Source organism: Perognathus longimembris, chromosome 1 (genome assembly GCF_023159225.1).
Source record: "Perognathus longimembris pacificus isolate PPM17 chromosome 1, ASM2315922v1, whole genome shotgun sequence".
Taxonomy (NCBI): Eukaryota; Metazoa; Chordata; class Mammalia; order Rodentia; family Heteromyidae; genus Perognathus; species Perognathus longimembris.
Window position 1 is genome coordinate 161377016 of NC_063161.1, and position 20601 is coordinate 161397616.

Sequence of the window (20601 nt, forward strand, 5' to 3'; positions counted from 1 at the left end):
CGCACTGCTGTCCTCTTAACACGAAGGACTGTCTCTTGGGCGTTCTGACACTGCTGATAACTTGTGCTGGCATATTCAGCCTTCAGGTCCTTGCCCTTTGCGAGCAAGGGCAGGGCTGTGGGGACCCACAGACGGTCAGCATGGTCAGCGTGGTGGGTGAACTACAGAACCAAGTGTTGTGGGAATGTGGGACGGGATTCTAACTTGAGAATGTCCTTAGAGACCAGGTTGGGCTTTCAGGCAGGGTGTTCAAACTGCTAGATTCTGACCAGCTACATACAGGTAAAGTAGGGACTTTTTTCAGTAGCCACTGTATTGTGTTGCAAATCTTGCAGCCCAACCACCCCCCCAGGTCAGTGAATTAGGGCAAAACCGAGTCTGAATCTCCTGCAGACTTGCCTCCAGACCCGTGTGAGAAAATATTTTCTGGAGTAGAGGGACAGGCAAGTGAGATCCCTAGGCTAGTGCTCCCTCACTGGTGGGGCCTGGAACAAGGTAGTCACCCAGAAGAGCCACACCTACCCTGGACCCAGCTCCCCACAACCCTAGCAGCTGCAGGCTAGTGGGTGGGGGTGAGGTTCAGATGCTGGCGGAGAGGCTCGCAGCCGTGTGTTGGCAATTTGCGTGATCTGCTTGAAGTGTTCCTGGGGGAACGCGTGGGAGTTCATGCCTGGATCCTGAGCCCCCCCACGCCAGCAGGCAGGTTGCTGGGATGAAGTCCGGAAGCATCCTGCTCTCACCTTGCCAGTTCTAAGCCTTGGGCCCGGTTCCACCGACTCTGGCTCTCACCCAAGCACAACTGCTAGCGGACTCCTCCCAGGCTGGGTGAGGGTTCCGGGGCGCAAGGCCTCAAGCCGCCCCTGCCGGCCAGGGAAGCTCCGAGTGGATGAACGCCCCGGAGGGCGGCTGCCGGCGGCGTGCGCGGGCACGGAAGCGGGCCCAGGTGGAGGGTGCTCGGCCCGTCCCGCGCGCCGGCCGGGCGGCGGAGCGCGCGGGCCTCCCGGCATGCCCCGCGCCTCCCGGCAGGCCCCGCGCTGCGGCTCGGGGGCGGGACTTCCGGCGGACCCACGACTTCCGCAGCCGCCGGAAGCGTGTGTCGCCTGGCGACGGGACGGCTCGCGGCGGCCCGAAGGACCAACCCTCGCGCGAAGCCCGCCCCCAGCAGGTGAGGGAGGCCCGGCCGGGCCGGGCTGTGCCCGCGGGGGAAGGGGGGACGCCGCTGCCCGGAGCTGGCCGCCGGGTCCCGGGAAGGGGGAGCCCGCCCGCCCGCGGCGGCGGGGAAACGGACCCGGAACCCCCCGGCCCGTCCGGGGCCGCCGTGCGCAGCCGATGGCGGGGCGAACGCGGAAGCCCCTGCGTGGACCCGTCGGCCTGCCACCCCCTGCCCTGCCCTGCCCTCGCCGGCCTGCTCCCCCCTGTCGGCCTGCCACCCCCTCCACCCCCCGTCAGCCTGGTTCCTTGTCAGCCTTGACTCCCACCACCACCTCGGCCTGCAAACACCCCCCCACCGTCAGCCAGGTTCCCTGTCGGCCTAACCCCCCTCCCCCTCGGCCTGCCCGCCCCCTCCCCTGCCCCCGTTAGCCTGGTTCCTCCTCGGCCTGCTCCCCGCGTCGGCCTGACACACGCGCTCCCACTCCCCGCATGGGCCTGGTCCCCGTTACCACCCCGGCGCATCCCACCCCCAGCTCTCACACTGTCCTCTCCATCTCCTCTATCTCTGCTTCTCTTTCTCTCCACTCGCCCTCCCCTCTCTCTCTCCTCTCTCTGCCTCCCCTCTCCTGGAGCTCGAATTCAGGGCCTGGGCACTGCCCTGAGCTTTTTCACTCAAGGCTGGCGCTCTGCTACTTGAACCCCAGCTCCTCGTCCAGCTTTTTTAGAGCTAATAAGAGTCTCGTGGGATCCTGATGCCCCAGATTCACCAAGTGCTGAGATTGCAGGCGTGTCACACGGAGCTTAGCATGTTTCTCTTCTTTGTTACCAGCCCTTGGGTGTGTGCTTGTTTTCTGTAGTATTCTCTCATCCTTCTCTCTTCCCAGCTTCCTTCCTCCTCAGACTTGGCCAATAGCATTCCTCGAAAACAAGCACAAGTTACAGAGATGCCAAAGAGTATCAGATTGCAGACCCAGGCTCCTCACATCTGGCCTGGGTCTCATTCTCCCTTCTAGGGAACTCAGTGCCTCTTTGGACTAGGCTCCAGCTGTTCTGAGCAGGTGTGTGTCAGTGTTTGAAGGAGGATGGGACTTGAGCACTCTTGACTCCCAGCACTCATATTGTGGAGGCAGGCAGAAGCCATGGACATAGATGCAGAAAGAGAGAAAATAACAAAGGAAATCAAGGAGCTGGAGAGGATTTTGGATCCCAGTTCTTCCAGCATCCCCCTGGGAGTCTGTGAATCAAGTCTCTATTCCTCAGACTCTGAAGCAGGTGAGCCTCTGTATGTGACCTCTAGGATGTGGCTGGATCCGTTGGGTGCCCTTGGGTGTCCCTTGTGCTATATTGGGGACATATGCCTAGACCCCCCCCCCCCAGGATCTCTCTGAGCTTAGACAGCCCTTCAGAGGCACCCTTGATGGAGGCTAGCCCCTTCCCTGCCGCACGTTCTTTCTGCCCACTGCTCCCATCCCTCTTGTGATGTGCTTACGTTTCTCACAGATTCGCTGCCCAATGAAGACTCGGACACCACTGGCACTCCACCCTTGGTAATTGCTGCTCACCTGGCTGAGGCAGACTTGCTGCTACCCTGTAAAGTGGCCCAGGAGGGGTGTGCTTTATAACCCTGTTGGCTTTTTAGGCATTATAAAGATAATGCACATCTAGTATAAAGACAAGATGTCACAAAACTTTGGTGAGAGATCAAGCCCCAGCGTCAGTAGGCAAGCACTCTACATCCGAGCTATATCCCAATGCACACAATATTTATCCAAGTTAAAACAGTACCAGAAATCACCACTAGGACTAGATTGGTAACTAACATTACTACCTTTAAAAAACAGAAACAAGGGGCTGGGAATATGGCCTAGTGGCAAGAGTGCTTGCCTTGTATACATGAAGCCCTGGGTTCGATTCCCCAGCACCACATATATAGAAAATGGCCAGAAGTGGCGCTGTGGCTCAAGTGGTGAAGTGCTAGCCTTGAGCAAAAAGAAGCCAGGGACAGTGCTCAGGCCGTGAGTTCAAGCCCAGGACTGGCAAAAACAAAACAAAACAAACAAAAAAACAGAAACAAAACAAACTGAGCTCACACTTCACTCATAAGCAAAATCATGCAAGGATGAAGTAGTGGGGTCCTGACCCTCATTGCCTGCTGTACCGCCATTTCCCAACCTGTAGACAGACAGTGAAGACAGCTCTGGCTGTTGGCTTACTCTTTCCATCAAGTCAGTAAGGATAGAGTTGCCTCGTGCTTAAGGGCTGGGTAGTCCTTTGCAGGAACTGAGATGGTCCTGTGATCTGTGTTGTCTGGCTGATAAGCATTTGGTTTTCTCAGCTCTTGTCCCTGAGGGCTGTGCAGGGAGTTTGCTCACCAAGATCTGGCTGCCATGCGCTGGGTGGGGATGGAGACAGAATGAGCTCATTTTAAGAGTTTAGACTTTGAGGAATTGGTAGCTGTGGTTAGTCCGCCTCATGCCGTAGATAGAACAGATGTGCTCGTGGTCCCCCTCGAGGATGACAGCTCCTGTGTGCCAGAGCCACGGCAGGGCCCCAGAAACTGCCATGTGGGCTAGGCCTCAAGGAAGCCGTTTTCTCATTTGCCATTTCTGGCTCTTCCCCAGGAAGGGGAAAGGTGGGGCGAGGCCAGCAATGAGGAGGAGGACCCCAAGGATAAAACCCTTCCCGAAGACCCTGAGACCTGTCTGCAGCTCAATATGGTCTACCAGGAGGTCATCCGTGAGAAGCTGGCAGAGGTCAGCCAGTTGCTGGCCCAGAACCGAGAGCAGCAGGTAGGACCCTCTGCCCTGTAGCCCCTCGCCAGGTTCCTGGGAGGGCGCAGGTGGGGGATGCTTCCCTGCAGCCTACCCTCTTCCCACACATGACTCTGCTTCCGCCCCAGGAAGAAATTCTATGGGATTTGGCCGGGTCCAAAGGCCCCAAGGTGAAGGAAGGCAGGAGCCTGCCGCCCAACATGTACATAGGCCACTTCATGAAGCCATACTTCAAGGACAAAGTCACTGGAGTGGTAAGTGGCCGCAGCCCGCTCTCAGCAGCAGGCTTCCGTGCCCGCTGAAGGAAGGGTTCTGGTTCTCCACGTGTCTAGAAGTTGTCTCACGCTCTCTTCATCTCCATTCTCCAGCCTCCTTAGAAAAAGTTAAGACCTTTTCTGGAGGGGCAAGCGAATCCCTTACCTGGGAGTAGGACACCAGGGGCTGGAGAAAGCCCAGTGTAGACCTGCCATGGCTAATGGCAGCCCTGTGCTGTGAGCAGGGGGTCCCCTGAGCCCACAGCTGCTCCGGGTGCATAGGTCAGATTGCCTGGCCCTGCATGTGGGTGGGCACCCCGAGTCCTGGTAAGGCCCTAGAAGGGGGGCAGTCGCCCCGAAGGTGAGCACAGAGGGTCTGCCACATCCTGACGCCGTGTTTGATAGGGCCCCCCTGCCAATGAAGACACTCGCGAGAAGGCCGCCCAAGGAATCAAGGCCTTCGAGGCGCTCCTGGTGACCAAGTGTAAGAGCCCTGGCAGGCCTTTGGGTGGGCTTCCCAGCTCGCACGCCCAGCAAGCCTTACCCCTGGCCCTGCCTCCGCTGGGGGTGTGAAGATGCTGGCTGCCCCCACCTCACTTCCCGCCTCTCTCCCGCCCGCTCAGAACAGCCACCCTGGGAGGCCTGCTGTAGGCTGGGTGAGAGAGGCCTGGCCAGCTTCTCACCTGCATCCAGAAGGGCCTCGGTGCACCCACATTCTCCATTGTAGCTCGGAGCCAGTGTGTCATGACTTCTCTGTCGTCCCCAGGGAAGCACTGGGAGAAAGCCCTGCTCAGGAAGTCCGTGGTGAGTGACCGTCTGCAGCGCCTGCTCCAGCCCAAGTTGCTAAAGTAAGTCTACGCACGGGCCGGCCAGCCCTCCCCGAAGCAGGGATCCAGCCCAGCACGCTCTGGGCTCTGCCACTGTCCCGCCAGCCCCAAGATGCCCTGTCTGTGCTTTGTCCTCCTCCCTGGGAGACGGTCGTGACGGGCTGGACAGCTGCATTTAGCTGTGTGCCTGCACACTTCCTCTTCTCTGGGCTTCTGGCTCCCCCAGGGAAGAGCTGATTGTCCTCCAGTCCTGCTTTGTGGGCTTGCTGGTGAGGAAGTTCACTTGAGTGTTCACACTGCAGGCTGTTGCAGCTACACCTGCCTGCAGTGGCTGTCACCTCCCAGGGCCAGGGGCAGCATGGGTAGTGCCCCAGCACTGAGCATGCTCCCTGCCCGCGGGGCCTAGAGGCAGGGGCGCTACCTTCAGGAGAGCGTAGCTGAGCACCGTGGGCTTTGTGAGTCGCCCCTCCCTTAGCGCTCCGATAAAGACTGAATTCTGTCTTTCAAGTGGTGGCTTCTCTGTTTTCCTGACTGGATCTACCGTACAACACCTGGAGCACCAAGAGGCCTGGGGCTGGCCCGCGAGGTTGCAGGTGTCTGCGAGGTCAGGGTGTCCAGCAGGACCTTGCCCCTCAGCAGGTCTGGGAGGTGGTGGCTGCAGAAGCAGCCACAGGCCTAGGGGTTGAGGGGTGTGGCAGGCGTGTACATCTTGTGTACCTGGGTTTGGCAGAGTGGGCCAGGTCTGAAACGCGGGCATCAGGGAGCCACTCCCTGCCTCTGTAAGTGTACAAAGTTCACGGCAGCCGGCCCTGGTCCTAGGCAACACTGTCCCAGCCCGAGACTGTGCCAGGCTTCCCTCGTGGTGAAGAGCCAGCGTAGGAGAAAAAGCAAACTCCGCTCCTGGCTGTGCCATAGACAGCTCCTGTCATGGGCAGCTCAGAGAACCAGGGCCTCAAGCCCTTCTGCTTCTGCTCTACCTCATAGGCTCGAGTACTTACGCCAGAAGCAGAGCCGTGTGTCCAGTGAGCCGGAGACACAGGCCCTGGAGAAGCAAGTGAGGGAGGCGGAGAAGGAGATCCAGGATATCAAGTGAGCAGGGGGCCTAGTGACAAGAGTGCCTGCCTCCTATACATGAAGCCCTGGGTTCGATTCCCCAGCACCACGTATATAGAAAATGGCCAGAAAATGGCTCAAGTGGCAGAGTGCTAGCCTGGAGCAAAAAGAAGCCAGGGACAGTGCTCAGGCCCTGAGTCCAAGTCCCAGGACTGGCAAAGAAAAAAAACAAAACAAAATAAGTGATCAGGGGCCTCCCCTGGGGGTGGGAGGGGCAGCCAGCAGGCTGGGTGTGATGCCGTCTCCCTGCCCCTTCCTCCAGCCAGCTCCCGGAAGAAGCCTTGCTGGGAAACAGGCTGGACAGCCACGACTGGGAGAAGATTTCCAACGTCAATGTGAGTCAGGGCGGGCCTGGATTTCCAGTACACAGTCCCTGGTGTTTTAGTCCAGCTCACTGTGACCCTGAGGGCTAGGGCCAGTCTAGCAACGGACGGTGGTGAGGAGCTTGACAGGGCCCTCTCCCTCTAACACGAGGAGGCCCAAAGGCTTCTCTTTGGGGCCAGGTCTGCATTTTGACCGGACAAGGCTGGGTGGTGTGGACTGTAGAGCTGTGTCTGGGTGTACGTGATAGCCCCCGCCCTGAGTCTGTGTGTGTTGGCTTTCTTCTGCTGTAGTTCGAAGGAGGCCGCAGTGCAGAGGAGATCCGGAAGTTCTGGCAGAGCTCTGAGCACCCGAGCATCAACAAGCAGGACTGGAGCGGGGAGGAGGTGGAGCGGCTGAGGGCCATCGCGGCCAAGCATGGCCACCTGGAATGGCAGCTGGTCGCAGAGGAGCTGGGGGTAGGCCACGCGGCCTCCCTCACGCCTGCTTCCTGAGGGAGAGCAACGCGCTCTCCTCGGGTCTCTTGTCCCATGACAGATTAAGATTAGGATAGATTAAGCCACGCTTAGGAGTGGGTCTGGATTTCTGTCCTTTCCGTTTTTGTTTCTTTGGACCTAAATTGTCCTACAAATAGGGTTTTCCATGTTCAACTAGTTAGGTGTTTGGGGTCTTTGCGTCCTTCGGTGTGCACTGCTGGAAGTAGCCACTGGGAACACGTTCTCTAAAACCTCCGTTTTTACAAAGCTTATCACTTGTTTTGTGGAAGAGCACAGGGGTATGGCAGACTAAACTTGCTAGAACTGTGTTCACAGAAGCCTCTCCTTTCTGAGGAGAGGCCTGTATGCCTCTCTACGTGCAGAATGGATGGGTTCTATTGTATTCTGGGTCTGTGCTGAAAATCAGGGTTCTTAGGCCTCTTGGTAGATTTGCTCTGTTATTTGGTACATGCAACTTTGTGATTTTTATTTACTTGGTAAGTTATATTTGTAAAGAACCATGCTTATAATCCTAGCTACTCAGGAGGTTGAGATCTAAGGATTATGGTTCAAAGCCAGCCCAAGCAGAAAAGTCCATGAAACCCTTATCTCCAGAAAACCAGAAGTGGTCCTGTGGCTCAAAGTGGTAGAGCTCTAGCCTTGAGAAAAAAGGTTCAGGGACAGTGTCCAGGCTCTGAATTCAAGCCCCACCACCAAACAACAACAAAAGAATTGTTTGTCTTCCTTGACCTTCGTGTGGTGGTTTGTTGAGCCTGGGGGGGGGGGGGACAGGTGTGCGGCTCTGTGGTTTGGGTGTCATCTTGGTTAGCTGTTGAGAGCTTCCTTTCTGTGAATGGTCGAGCCCTCTCGCGGTAGGCTGGTCCTCTCCGGGGCTAGGCCCCACGTCTGGTGTTTCCATCTTGGGGCCACTTGCCTTCCTCCACGGGAGTCTGGAGGAGGGTGACTCCCTCTGGCTCCCAGCCCCTCCCCTCCCCCCCCCCCCCCCCCCCCGTGCTCTGGAGCGCCCGCACAGCCTTTCCGCGTGCAGCCCAGTGCTCGGGGTACTTCCCTCTGACACCCAAATGCTTTTGTTTGGCCTTGGGAAGACCAGCCGCAGCGCCTTCCAGTGCCTGCAGAAGTTCCAGCAGCACAACCCAGCGCTGAAACGCAGGGAGTGGACCGAGGAGGAGGACCGCATGCTCACCCAGCTGGTCCAGGAGATGCGCGTTGGGGGCCACGTCCCGTACCGTAGAAGTGAGCACCGGCCCCCGGGCTGCCTCCCCGTCCCACCCCAGCACCCGAGCTTAGGGGTTGGCAGAGAAGAAGGGAGGGTCCCGTTGTCCTTGGCTCTCCTCCCAGCGACTCCGGGATGGGCCCTCTGCACAGGATACCTGTGCACGCTCCCACGCGCCCTCTCCTTCCCCAGTTGTCTACTACATGGAAGGGAGAGACTCCGTGCAGCTCATCTACCGCTGGACCAAGAGCTTGGATCCCAACCTGAAGAAGGGGTTCTGGGCCCCCGAGGAAGATGCCGTGAGTGTGCGGGACCTGCGGGGGGCTCCCCAGGAAGCTTGCCTGGCACGTCCCAGGTGGCTGCTTGCCTGCAGGGTCCCCACAGGGTAAGGGGGTGCAGCCGTGCCCTCAGAGGTACCAAATGTGTGTCCCTTCCTGCAGAAGCTGCTTCAAGCCGTCGCCAAGTATGGGGAGCAGGACTGGTTTAAAATCCGTGAAGAGGTGCCAGGCAGGAGCGACGCGCAGTGCCGGGACCGGTGAGCCCCGCAGCCCGGGAAGGCGGGGAGGCCTCTGGGGTGGCGCCAGGGAGCCAAGGCCAGGAGGTGACCGCCGCTCGGGGGTGCGCAGTCCTAGGAGAGGTGGCTGTCGGGCTTCCTGTACCAGGGCTGAGCCGCTGGGGAAGCAGGAGAAGTCCAGACTTTCCTCCTTGAGTTACTTGTCCAGAGGTCAGATCCTGGCGGCTCCCCGGCCCCCACTGGCAGCAGCTCCTTCTCAGGTCTTTCTTGGCACCTTAGGGTATAGCTCACATACTATGCCCCATTACTTGAAGCCCTTTGGATTACTTCAGGAAGAAATCCCCCTGAACAGCACTGCGCCCGGTTAAGTCTGAGAAAGCCCTTCCACAGACTTGCCGCAAATGGCCACTGAGCACTTGAGAAGATGCTCCCAGTGAGTCATTCCCGAGACCTCCGTGCGGTGCCACGCGCACCCGGACCGCACAGCAGGGGAGGTCGGAACCATCGCGCACCTGGCCGGGGCGTAGTGTCACACGGTCTCTGTGGGGAACCGCAGCAGTTCCTAAGCACGTTAAAAATAGAACCGGGCCCAAAGCATCAAGGGATAAGAAACCCAAAAAGGTTGAAAGTGGGAGCCAAACATTACTTTTACAAGAATGTTCAGAGCAGCGTCACTAGTGAAGTAAAGAGAAAAAGATGTACTTGAATGTTAGTGTAGCTTTAGAAAGGAAGGACGTGCCAAATGACCCTGCGCTAACCTTGAGAGCATTCTGAGCACCCTGGTGTCAAGTGTTTGTTTTGGAGTTTTAATTTTGGTGATGGTGCCAGTGTTTGAACTCACGGCCTCACACTAGCTCAGTGGATACTTTACCACTTGGGCCAAACCCCTGGCCTACTCGTACAGGTTGTTGTTGTTGTTGTTTGTTTTTGCCAGTCCTGGGGCCTTGGACTCGGGGCCTGAGCACTGTCCCAGGCTTCTTTTTGCTCAAGGCTAGCACTCTGCCTCTTGAGCCACAGCGCCACTTCTGGCTTTTTCTGTGTATGTGGTGCTGGGGAATCGAACCCAGGGCTTCGTGCATGCGAGGCCAGCACTCTACCATTAAGCCACATTCCCAGCCCTTGTACACTTTTTTTTTTTTTTTTTTTCCCAGTCCTGGGGCTTGGACTCAGGGCCTGAGCACTGTCCCTGGCTTCTTTTTACTCAAGGCTAGCACTCTGCCACTTGAGCCACAGTGCCACTTCTGGCCATTTTCTGTATATGTGGTGCTGGGGAATTGAACCCAGGGCCTCATGTATACGAGGCAAGCTCTCTTGCCACTAGGCCATATCCCCAGCCCCCTGTACACTTTTTTTTATAGAGAATAAATGTTTAGATTTCCAGGCGTTTCCCTAGGAGTGAGATCGTTAGGTCTTATGTTTTGCTCCTTGAGGAACTGCCAGGCTTTAGGCAAAGTATCTCGCCCATTCTGTGTGTGCTAGATCACACACGTGTGAGCTTCCCATGTCCGCGCCAACACTTGGTGGCTTCTGTCCTCATCACCATGGCCTGTCTGGTTTGTCAAGCCATATCTCATAGTGGCTTTGAATTGCACTTCCCTGGGGGCTAACTTTGCTTGTGTATGTTGCAGGTAGAGATCGATATAGATACATAGATACACGCCTATATCCATCCCCTCCGTCAGAAAAAATGTCCATTCAAATCTTTTGCCTATTTTTAAATTACTTGTCTTTGTTTTTGTTTCTTATGATTTTGTCTTATTGGAGGGAAGGGCTGAGACAGGGTCTCACTATGTAACCCAGGCTGTTCTCAAACTCTTCATGCTCCTGCGTGTGAGATTATGAGTGTGTGCTACCATGCCTGGGTGGTCTTCGTATTAGCTTGTAAGAGTTCCTCATACAGCCCCTTGCCAGGCCCCTTATCAGATAGCTGCTTGACAAGTAGCTCCCAGGCTGTAGCTTCTCTTCCTATTTACTTTTTATTTTTTGCAGTACTGAGGTTTGGATTCAAGGCCTCCAAGTAGATCTACAATCTGCCCCTTGAACTATGTGTCCAGTTCTCTTTAGTTAATATTTAGGTAGGGTCTAAAGCTGGCCTTGGACTGGGATCTCCCTTCAGCCTCCTGCATTGCATTGCTGGAGTGATAGGCTTGTACCAGCACTCCTGGCTTACTTGCTGAGATGTGGGGTTTGCCCGCTTTTTACCAAGTCTGGCTTGAACCACAGTCCTTGCAGTCTCCGCCTCCTGTGTGGCTGGATTAGAAGCCACTATACCCAACCATCATCTTATTTGGTGGGGTCTTTTGAAGCTCGAAGTATTGGGTTTTGGTGAAGTTCATCTTTACACTTCTTGTGCCTTTGATGTCATGCCTAAGACGTCATTGGGGAGCTAGGAGACCAAAATATTCCTTTTTTCCACATTACTCTTAGCTATCTCAGAAGATTACATTTCAGCTTGAAGAAGGGACGATGGGATGCAAAAGAAGAGGAACAGTTAATTGAATTAATAGAGAAATATGGTGTTGGTGAGTTGTGGAGGTGTTTGCCCATCTCCATCCCCTGGCTTCAGTCCCTTTGAGGGCCTACAGCCACATTAGAGACCCAGAGTTTGTACCAACCCCAGGCTGCACCCCGAGACCGCTGTGACGTGACAGCGGGCCTCCCTGTTGGAATTTACTTTGCTGTCGCTTTAGGGGGTATGTATGGAACCCAGGATCTCAGGCACGCCAAGCCAGTGCTATACCACTGAGCGGCACCTCTCTGCCCCCATGACAAATCAATACCAGTTCTGTGTGGGAAACTGGGAGGTGCAGGTGCACAGGAGGAAGTGGGGTGGCCCGCCTCCTCCCGCAGAAGCCCACTGGGGAGAGCTACAGGACCTGTGTGCACACGGTCCCTTCTCTCCTCCCCGCCTGCCGCCGTGGCCCCCACACTCCTGCTCCCGGGGAGGAGCGCGTCTCCCCACAGACGTGGAGCATTTCCTCGGTTTTGCTGTGGAGTTGGAATGAGCTCATTCCAACTGTGGCTCACGCTCACAGCCCTAGCTACTCAGGATCTGAGATCTGAGGACCGCAGTGGAAGCTTGCCCCAGGCAGGAAAGTCCGTGACACTCTGGTCTCCAGTTTACCACCAAAAAGCCAGAAGTGCGTCTGTGGCTGAAGTGGTAGAGCACTAGCTTTGAGCAAAAAAGCTCAAGGGCAGAAGCCAGTCCTTGAATTAAAAAGAAAAAAACAAAACTTGCTTACGTCAGCAATATCTGCTTAGACTAAGCCTAGTTGTGGTGTTGCCTGGTTCAAGACACGAATCAGAGAGAGAGTTCCTTCCCCCCTTGGCCTTCTGCAGCATAAACACAGGTGTTGCTGTCAGTCCCGTGGCCCCCTCTGAAAGGAACATACATCGCTACAAGTGGCTTGAATTCTGTGTGTGGTCTGGTTTGGATGACCATGTTAAGAACTTGTGGGCAAGTTTTCCTTCCTGGTTGTGTTTTCCAGAACTTTGCTGAAGAGCTGGTCATCCCAAGATGCAGGGCATCCGCATCAGTGACCCGGGCTCTTGCTGGGCGTGGGGGGCGGGTTGTGGGTGCTGAAGGCCCTGCCTTGTCCCGAAGGCTGCATGCCCCGCCCCGGCTGATAAGCCTGGTCTAAGGGAGCAGCGCGAAGCAGGTCCCCTGTGGTTTTGCCTTCGTAGGTCACTGGGCGAAAATTGCTTCTGAACTCCCCCATCGATCAGGTTCCCAGTGTCTGAGCAAGTGGAAAATCATGGTTGGGGTAAGACATTTGTTCCCTTCTGGAGCTTTTCTGGAAGTGGGGAGGCCCATCCCTGGGGAGCCATTGGGGCATCCTGATGGGGCAGCAGGAGGGAGGCGGGGTGCGGTTTCTTCCGGAGGCCACAGGCAGAGCCCTGCCGGGAGCAGCACCCTCTCCCCTGGCAGCGTAGCGTCCCTGCCGGGCTCCCCCCGAGGCTGGCCGGCAGCCTGCCGTCCTTTGTCCTGGGTTAGCTGTGGCCTCCACGCAGCCCTTTTTTCCTCGCAGAGGAAGCGGAGTCTCCGCAGGCGGCGGCGGAGGCCCCGTCGCAGGGCCCGCTGGAGCTCCAGCAGCAGCAGTGGCGGCGGCAGTGAGGACAGCGCTGACAGCAGCACCAGCAGCAGCAGCAGCAGCAGCAGCAGCAGCAGCAGCGAGAGCTCGGAGGCGGAGCTGGAAGAGTCCCAGGGGCGGGGCGGGGCGCTGTTGCCCCCACAGTACACAGTACCAGACATTGACCTGTGGGTTCCTGCAAGGCCACGTGCCAGCCAGCCACACAGAGAAGGTGCCGCCGCCCCTGCCGCCGCCGTCTCCGAGGGCTCTGATGCCGCCCCCGCTCGCCCCCAGGACGTCCCCACCGCTGCTCCTGCCGGGGAGCCGTCTTCCAGGGTACACGGCACCATCCTGAGAGGCACCCAGGACCCACACCCACCAGACACTCGCCCCGCAAGCGCGGAGGAGCCGGCCTGCAAGGTGGGTCCCCCAGGCACCCCGGGATGCCGGCAGGGGAGAAGACGCTCCGGTACAGCCTGGCGGCTCGCTGGCAAGCGCGGCTCCGGCTGGCGTCAGCAGGGCCCGGTGGCGGGAAGCCGCTGGAGGCCGGCAGCCAACGCGGGCCGTCCCAGCTCCTCGCGTTCAAGTCACAAGCGGTGCTGCGTCGGGACAGGGCTGAGCGGGCGCCTGGATTTGCGGGCATTTTAAGAATTATTTTTTCTCAGCCGTCACTAGTTAGATCTCCTTAGGGTCGTATGGTATTCCCGTCACTCACCCCCCATCACTTTCCTTCATTCCCCGAAAGACCCAGCCAGATTCTGTCTTGCCGTGCTGTGCTTAGGTGAAAGTGGTACGTACGCTTCCACATCGTTTGAAGGAAAGTCTGAGTGGCCTCAGCCCCAGGTGGAGGGAGGGCGGGAGGGGGCCGTGGAGAGGCTGTCCACGCGCACACAGCCTGCAGGTGGCTGCCCGTCCCTGTCTTGAGTTTTTCGTTTTGTTGGTGGTGGTTCTAATGGATAAACCAGTCAGTTCCTGTGCTGATGACGAACACTTTGATGTAATCTTTAACATTTTTATTGTGATGCACAGAGGGCTCAGGGTTACATAAGTCAGATGATGAGTCCATTTCCTTTTGGACAGTGTCAATCCCTCATTCTCTCCCAGTGTTCCCTTCCTCTCTCCCCCCGCCCCCGTCTTCAGAATGTTGGGGTCCTGGGTGGGGGTACAGCTCCGTCTGGAGCAGCAGCGTGGTCTTCTGGGGGCCGCGGAGGGAAGCCGCAGCTCTGCAGACACGCAGCGCGCCTCCTGCGGCCTTGGCTGCTCGGTGGACCCGGGGCCTCGCCCAGAACAGAGCTACCAAGGGCCCGGGGAACGTAGAGCATTCACGAGCCAGGCTTTGGGGCCCCGCCGCCTTCCTCAGGGCCGGCCCGCCCGGGCGCCTCTCGCCTTCCCGGCAGCCAGCAGCCCCACGGCGTGCGCTTTGTTGTTTAGACAGGGAAGGCCGTGTGGAGGCTCAGACAGGAGGCCCGGGAGCCGCTCCCCATGCCCGGCCTCGCCCTCCTCGTCAGAACAGGCCACGGGTGCAGACGCCCCCAGAGACGGCGCTTAGGTGCTGAGGACCCGCAGGGCTGCCTGGAGCCACACACCGGGGAGGGTCTGAGCCCACGTGCACGCACACACGCACACCCCACCCCGATCCCAAGGACCCTTCCCGTCCGTCCCGTCCTACGTTGAGGGACGTCCCGCAGGGTCCGTGCTGGCCTCCAGTGCGTGGGACTGGGACTAGCCTAGGCCCCTTGGCACCTTGGCCTGTCCAGGAACCGAGGTAGCCTTTCTCCTTGCAGCAGGAAAGACAGAGGCAGCCAGCCCTGCCCGCCTCGCCCCCAGGGCCTGGCCCTGGAGACCGCATGGACGCGTCGCACCTCAAGAGGCTGTGGCAGCAGCGCCGGAGACACGCGCTACGCCAGAGGCTCCTGGAGCGCAAGCTTCTGCTGGCTGTGACGCCCTGGGTGGGTGACAACGCCCTGCCCTGCACACAGGCTTCCCGGAGGGCCGGGGCCGTGCAGACTCACGGTACTACCCAGGCTCCTTGGGGGTCTACGGCCGGGGGTGGGGGGGTGGGGGGGCGGGGGAGGGACAGGAGCCAGAGCACCTCCCGGTGGCAGGGTGGTCGTTGGAGACCATCTCCAGAAGCGTTTGAGGGGTGGGGCACGCGAGGGCCGGCTCCTCCGAGCCAGAGGCACCGGGGCCCACCGGGGTTCTGAGGAGGGGCACGTGGGCTCTGCCGAGCCCCTCTCTGCCCCTGCCAAGCAAGGGCAGCTGGAGGTGGTGAGCAGCTGCCCCTCAGAGCAGCTGGCCTGCGGACCCTGCCGCCGCCCCCCCCCCCCGGGCTCTGGGAGGGAGAGCTGCGCCGCGGGGGCGGCTCTCCATGCGCCCTTGTCCCCCAGCCGATGGCATCAGGATGAAGTTGGAGCATGCGCGCCTAGCCAGCACCCCGGTGTTCACGCTGTTTATCCAGGTGAGCTGCGCACGGTTCTTCCAGTTCCACGCCGCAGGGAGCTTTTGAGCCGTGAAAACACGCCAGCAGGCTGGCGTGGAAGGCTTAGTGTGGTCGGTCAGCGTCGCTGCCCCCATGGGGTACGGGGTGGCCTCTGGCCCCCGGTTGAGGTGGAGGCTGAAGAGGGGTCGGTGTGGGAGCCAGGCTGCACTGTGGTCAGGGCGGGGGCCGTGGAGGCTCCTAGTCCACGCTGCGGGGGGGGGGGGGGGGGTTGCCCGGGCGCCGGCCGCAGCTGCTTTGGATCTGCCGCGCGTGCACAGCCGTTGCTGGGGCTCCCTCTATCCCATGGGACACCTGGGCTCTGGGTGGGGCCGGAGCAGGGGCCAGGCAGCTCTTACCCCCCCACCCCACGCCCCTCAGCTGCTACAGATCGACACTGCAGGCTGCATGGAGGTGGTTCGAGAGAGGAAGGCCCGGCCTCTTCCAGCACGCCAGCCCGGAGCCCCAGCTCCACTGCAGGTAGCGGGTGATGGGGCGACAGAGGCCAGGGCAAGGCAGGCACCCCACAGCCCCTTGGAAGTGTGGGCCCATCCCCCACAGCGGCCTGGGCTCTGCCCGGCTCAGGCCCTCCAGGAGGCACCTGAGGCCGGGGCGGGCAGGACGCAGTTCAGCCGTGGGCACCACGAGTTCAGCCCGCAGGAGGCCTCACCCCAGGGCCCTGTTTCCTGGAGCACAGCGAAATGGTGTCGCTAATTTGAGGATCACGTTCCGCTCTGGTGCCCGTGGGCCGCCCGCCCCGCGTCGCCTTGGCCAGCCAGTGAGGTCTGGACAGGCGTCGGCAGCGTGGGTGGTGCCCGGAGACCACAGCTGCCTCTCCAGATGGGCTGTCCTGGGGGACCGCGGCAGCAGCAGCCCCCGAGCTCTGCGCAGGAACGTGGAGAGGCCGAGGGGAGCGCCTGGCGGGCGCCTCACGCACCCCAACTCCCCTCTTCTTTCTTCCCTAGGAGCCCTCCAGTGTCCAGAGCACCCCAGGTACCAGCGCGCCGTGGGTGTCTGAGTGGCGGGGAAGGCCCCCGGCGCCCTGCCTGTCTGGAGGAGCCCGGAGCGGCTTGGGCTCCCCCTGCTGGCAGCCGCTGTGCCTCGCGCCACACTGAGCAGAGATCAGTGAGGCCGCGCTGTCCTGGTTTTGAAGACGCTTGAGGGTTAGGGCCAGTTGTAAGCTGCTGGCCCCACAGGCGAGGCTGCCCAGCTCGTGGGCTACCGCGGTGTTTTAGCTCACGAGGTGGGAGACCTGGGACCGGGTGGCTGGAGCCCCTCTTGGCCTCTGGTCAGAGCCAGGACCCGGGCCTCGTATCCAGCAGCTGCCCACACGTAGCTTCCTCGCGTGCCTGGGGCTCGCCACTCAGCGGCTGTCTGTCCTTCCACAGGCCGCCTCTTGCCAGCCGTGCCACCTCAGAGCACTGCACAGAACACCAGCCACGTGGGGCACGCGGGGCTGGGGTCCCGCCGCCCCGAGCCTGCCGCGTCCCCCGTGCCCGCGCCCGCCCCCTGGGGCCCCCGGCCCAAGCCCAAGACAGTGTCTGAGCTGCTACGAGAGAAGCGGCTCCGGGAGTCCCGGGCCAGGAAGGCCGCCCAGGGCCCCGTGGTGCTCCAGCCCCAGCTGCTGGTTTCCTCGCCCGTGGTCCTGCAGCCCCCTCTGCCAGCAGCCGCCCAGGGGCCCCCGGCCACGTGCCTGACCATCGCAAACCCGGCGCTGTCTGGGCCTGGGACCCCTCTGGTGGCCAGTGCGAGCCCTTCTGGCTCCTGGCAGGAGGCTGGGGCTTCAGCCAAGGGTGAGAGGCCTGCTAGCCTTCCGGCCGGGTCCCTTGCCCCTGCCCTCCCAGGAGCCCAGGGCACAGCCCCTGCTGCCTGCAGCCCGCCTGCCCCGGGCCCCAGTCCAGGCCCTGTGAGCGGTCCTCCAGGCAATCCGGGCCCGCCCCGGGCCCCTGCCGCATCCCAGGAGCAGAGCCTGCCCAGAGTCCTGCCTCTCTTCCCCGCCGTCCCTAGCCCTGCTCCGCCCCTCAGCCTGCCGCCCCAGGGTGGAGCTCCCCTGCCCGCCAGCCTGCCCCTGCCAGTCACCTGGGTGCTCACAGCACAGGGCTGCTCCCTGTGCCCGTGCCAGCCGTGATCGGCGTTTCCAGGCCAGCGGCCACCCCCGACCCTGCAGGGCTGCCGGCCACACTGCCGCCGCCTCCTGCAGAAACCCCGTCCCCGTCCCCGGCCAGTGCCGACACGGAGCCAGCCACGTCCTCTGGAACACTCCCCCCGGCGGGCCCCCCATCCCAGGGCCCAGCCACAGAACGCGATCCTCGCCCAGCCCCCGGAGTGGCCCAGGTGGCCCGCGAGGCGTCAGTGTCCAGAGCAAGCGCTCCGGCTGGCCACACGGGAGCAGAGCCCCCCAGGCCGAGCCCCCCGCCGGCCCATAGCGCCCCCGGCTGCAGGCGAGAGCCGGGGGGGACACCAGGGAAAGCCTCGGGGTCCCTGGAGCTCAGAGGGCCTCCGAGCCCGGAGAGGCCCGAGAAGGGCGCCCTGGACCTGGGCCTGCTCTCTCAGGAGAGTGAGGCTGCCGCGCGGAAGTGGCTGAGGGGCCCGCGAGGGGCCCGCGTGCCCCAGCTGGAGAGCAGGCTGCCCTACCAGCCCCCCCGCCCTGTGCAACCTGCGCGTGCTGGCCAGCCTGCTGCTCCAAAAGAAGGCCCTGGAGCGCAGGGCCGCCTCCCTGCTGACCCGGGGGCCGGCGCGGGCCGGAGCCGAGCCCGAAGCCGGAGCCGTGCAGGCCTCCCTGGGCCTGGTGCGGAGGCGGCTCCAGGACAACCCAGCCTACCTCCTGCTGAAGACGCGGTTCCTGGCGGCCCTGGCTCTCCCCGCGCTGCTGGCCACCCTGCCTCCCCGCGGCGTTCCCACCACCCTGTCGCTGGCCACAGGGGTGGACCTGGAGAGTGACGAGGACCCAGGGCAGCTGGAGGGCGAGGACGCGGCCGGGAGCCCCGCCCAGGTAAGGGCAGAGAGAGGCCCACTTCCCCTGCGGCAGCCCGGGGCTGGCCAGTGGGAGCTGGGGCGGGGAAGTTGCCCGGCAGGGCCGCCTGTGGGTTTCACGAGAGGGAAGCTCACCCAGCCCACCGGCACTGGGGCCTCCACACGGAAGCCACTGTGGTGCGCTGTGGGCAGAGGGCAGCTCACCGGGGGGGCCGGGTCTCCCCCACACGCTGTCCCTGAGCTGCGGCAGTGTTCTCCCAGGCGTGTCTCGGACTCCCTGAGAGTTAGCTGAGATGGGTTGGCAGTGTGAACCTTGGAGCAGAAAAGGTATGGGACTGCGTCCCTGCCGTTCCCCAGGCCTTGTGCCAGCCCGAGGGGCGGTGTAGGCCCTGTGTAGGGGTGAGGTGGGAGCGGGGGATGCCCAGGGTTTGTCTGCCCTTCTGTTCTGGATGGAGGCTGGCTGACCCGCCATGGAGTCCTCGGGCTGAAGAGCCAGAAGCCAGCCACCCCAGAAGGAGGCAACTTGGGGACCGAGAGGCCCTCCGCCAGGCACTGCTTAGGGGCTCGCAGGCCCCCTTGTGAGAAGGGGCACTGTCAGTCCCCGTCACTCCGTGGCTCCGCTCATGTCCTAGACAAGGACAGAGAACGGCACATTCAGAGTTGGAGTTGGGGGCTGGGGATATGGCCTAGTGGCGAGAGAGCTTGCCTCGTATACATGAGGCCCTGGGTTCGATTCCCCAGCACCACATATACAGAAAATGGCCAGAAGTGGCGCTGTGGCTCAAGTGGCAGAGTGCTAGCCTTGAGCAAAAAGAAGCCAGGGACAGTGCTCAGGTCCTGAGTTCAAGCCCAGGACTGGCCAAAAAAACAAAACAAACAAACAGAGCTGGAGTTGGGAGTCACTGTGTCCCCATGGCTTTCGCCCTGCCCACTGTGGCTGGCGGTCGCTCTTACCTGGGTCTTTGTTTCAGGGGTCCCCAAACCCTGGCAAGGCCTCCGCCCCTTCCCAGCCGGATGCGTCTGATGACCTCGATGTGCTCAGGACGCGTCGCGCCCGTCATGTCCGGAAGCGGAGGCGGTTGCTCTGAGCCGCAGGTGGGTGCTCGGCGATGGTGCCGCCCTCTACCCGTCACCCTGCCCCAGAAGCACGTGAGCTGGGCCGGGTGTGGTCAGGTGGAGGCTGAGCCCGGGGAGGCAAGCCCAGACGGGTGGGCACCCTCCAGGGAAATGTGCCCTATCCCAGGTGCCAAGGGGCTTCTTAAGCGGCCCTCTGCCTCAGGCCCTAGCAGCGCAGCTCTGCCTGGCACTCCTCATCCAGTTATGGCGCTCATCCCCTCTCTCCACTGGGGTCTCTGCTCCTCACAAACACCCTCCCTGACTTCCAAAGGCGCCTCCCAGCCCTCTGTCTACACTGCGGTCACACACACACAGTCCGTCTACCTGCTGACTGCAGGCCTGTGGCGAGCAGGCTTTGGTTGCTCTTGCTGCTGGTCCCAGGGCCAGGGCAGCAGGTGCCGGGTGGCCCTGGCGTGTGCAGATTGAGACAAACAGGTCTAGAGTAGGTAGTGCAGACTTGGCGGAAGCACCAGGGACGCCGGGACTTGGGCCGTCGGCCTCTGTACAGCTCACTCTGAGCTTCAGTACCTGTCCTCACAGTGTGGTGCCGCCGTGCTTCCTGCCTGTCCACACTGCCAGTGGGGTTGTCTGAGTGTGCCCTGGGGTCTGGGTACCCCCGATGGCACATCCCTGCGTTTCAGGACGAGGACTCTCAGCCCGAAGCCCAGGGCCCACGCCTGCCCAGGGCCCGTCGCAGCGCGGGAAGAAGCGGCCGGAGCCCGGGAAGCTGATGGCCCGCCCGCAGTCCGAAATGGGAGCGAGACCCCAGCGAGCAAGACGCAGCCGGCCTGCTGCCTGGGTGCCAGTGCACGTGTTGGAATAAATACCCTATTTTTTTAATTAAAAAGCAAGATGGACTTTTGTGGTTTTGTTGTCTTAAAGAGTGGAGCAGACAGCTCTGGGTACGTGCGGTGCCAGCTGGCTCAGCTCCCGGGTCGTCCGAGCCCCCCTGGGCCGCGCCAGAAGAGAGTGGGGGTGCAGCTTTTCTCTGTTTGGGGAGCACAGGTTGTGGCCCTGGGGTCATAACCCCAGCAGGCGCTCAGGCCCGTGACTCTCCTGTGGGCTTCTGTTGCATGCTTCCTCTTTCTGCTACTGAAAGGGTAAAAGGACAGGCATGCCCCCCAACCCGGAATTTTTGGAGGTTTTGTGCTACTTAATTTTAGTACCTCCCCTCCCCCCCCAGCTTGAACTTGAACATAGGTTTAAGAAATGGTAGAAATCATCACAAAGGAGTTTATTTTGGTGGGTGGAGCTGTTGATGCGGTAAGCAAGGCCTGGACCCCTTGCGCCCCGTCCTGCGGGGC

At 60.9% G+C, this 20601-nt stretch overlaps 1 protein-coding gene across 1 annotated transcript; it reads left to right on the forward strand.

Annotated features, from left to right (window-relative positions):
• The first annotated feature begins 1023 nt into the window (after positions 1-1023).
• On the forward strand, positions 1024-20075 carry LOC125351256 (snRNA-activating protein complex subunit 4-like). The gene is given in 25 exon segments (XM_048345963.1): positions 1024-1165; positions 2231-2424; positions 2653-2699; positions 3774-3941; positions 4052-4177; positions 4583-4661; positions 4944-5025; positions 5989-6093; positions 6380-6452; positions 6732-6896; positions 8021-8168; positions 8341-8447; positions 8589-8683; positions 11090-11184; positions 12347-12426; positions 12691-13152; positions 14517-14745; positions 15120-15190; positions 15590-15688; positions 16174-16201; positions 16597-17304; positions 17307-17845; positions 17847-18200; positions 19153-19276; positions 19939-20075. Coding segments are annotated over 23 exon segments (4110 nt in total). The 5' UTR covers positions 1024-1165; positions 2231-2291; the 3' UTR covers positions 19270-19276; positions 19939-20075.
• The last annotated feature ends 526 nt before the right edge of the window (positions 20076-20601 follow it).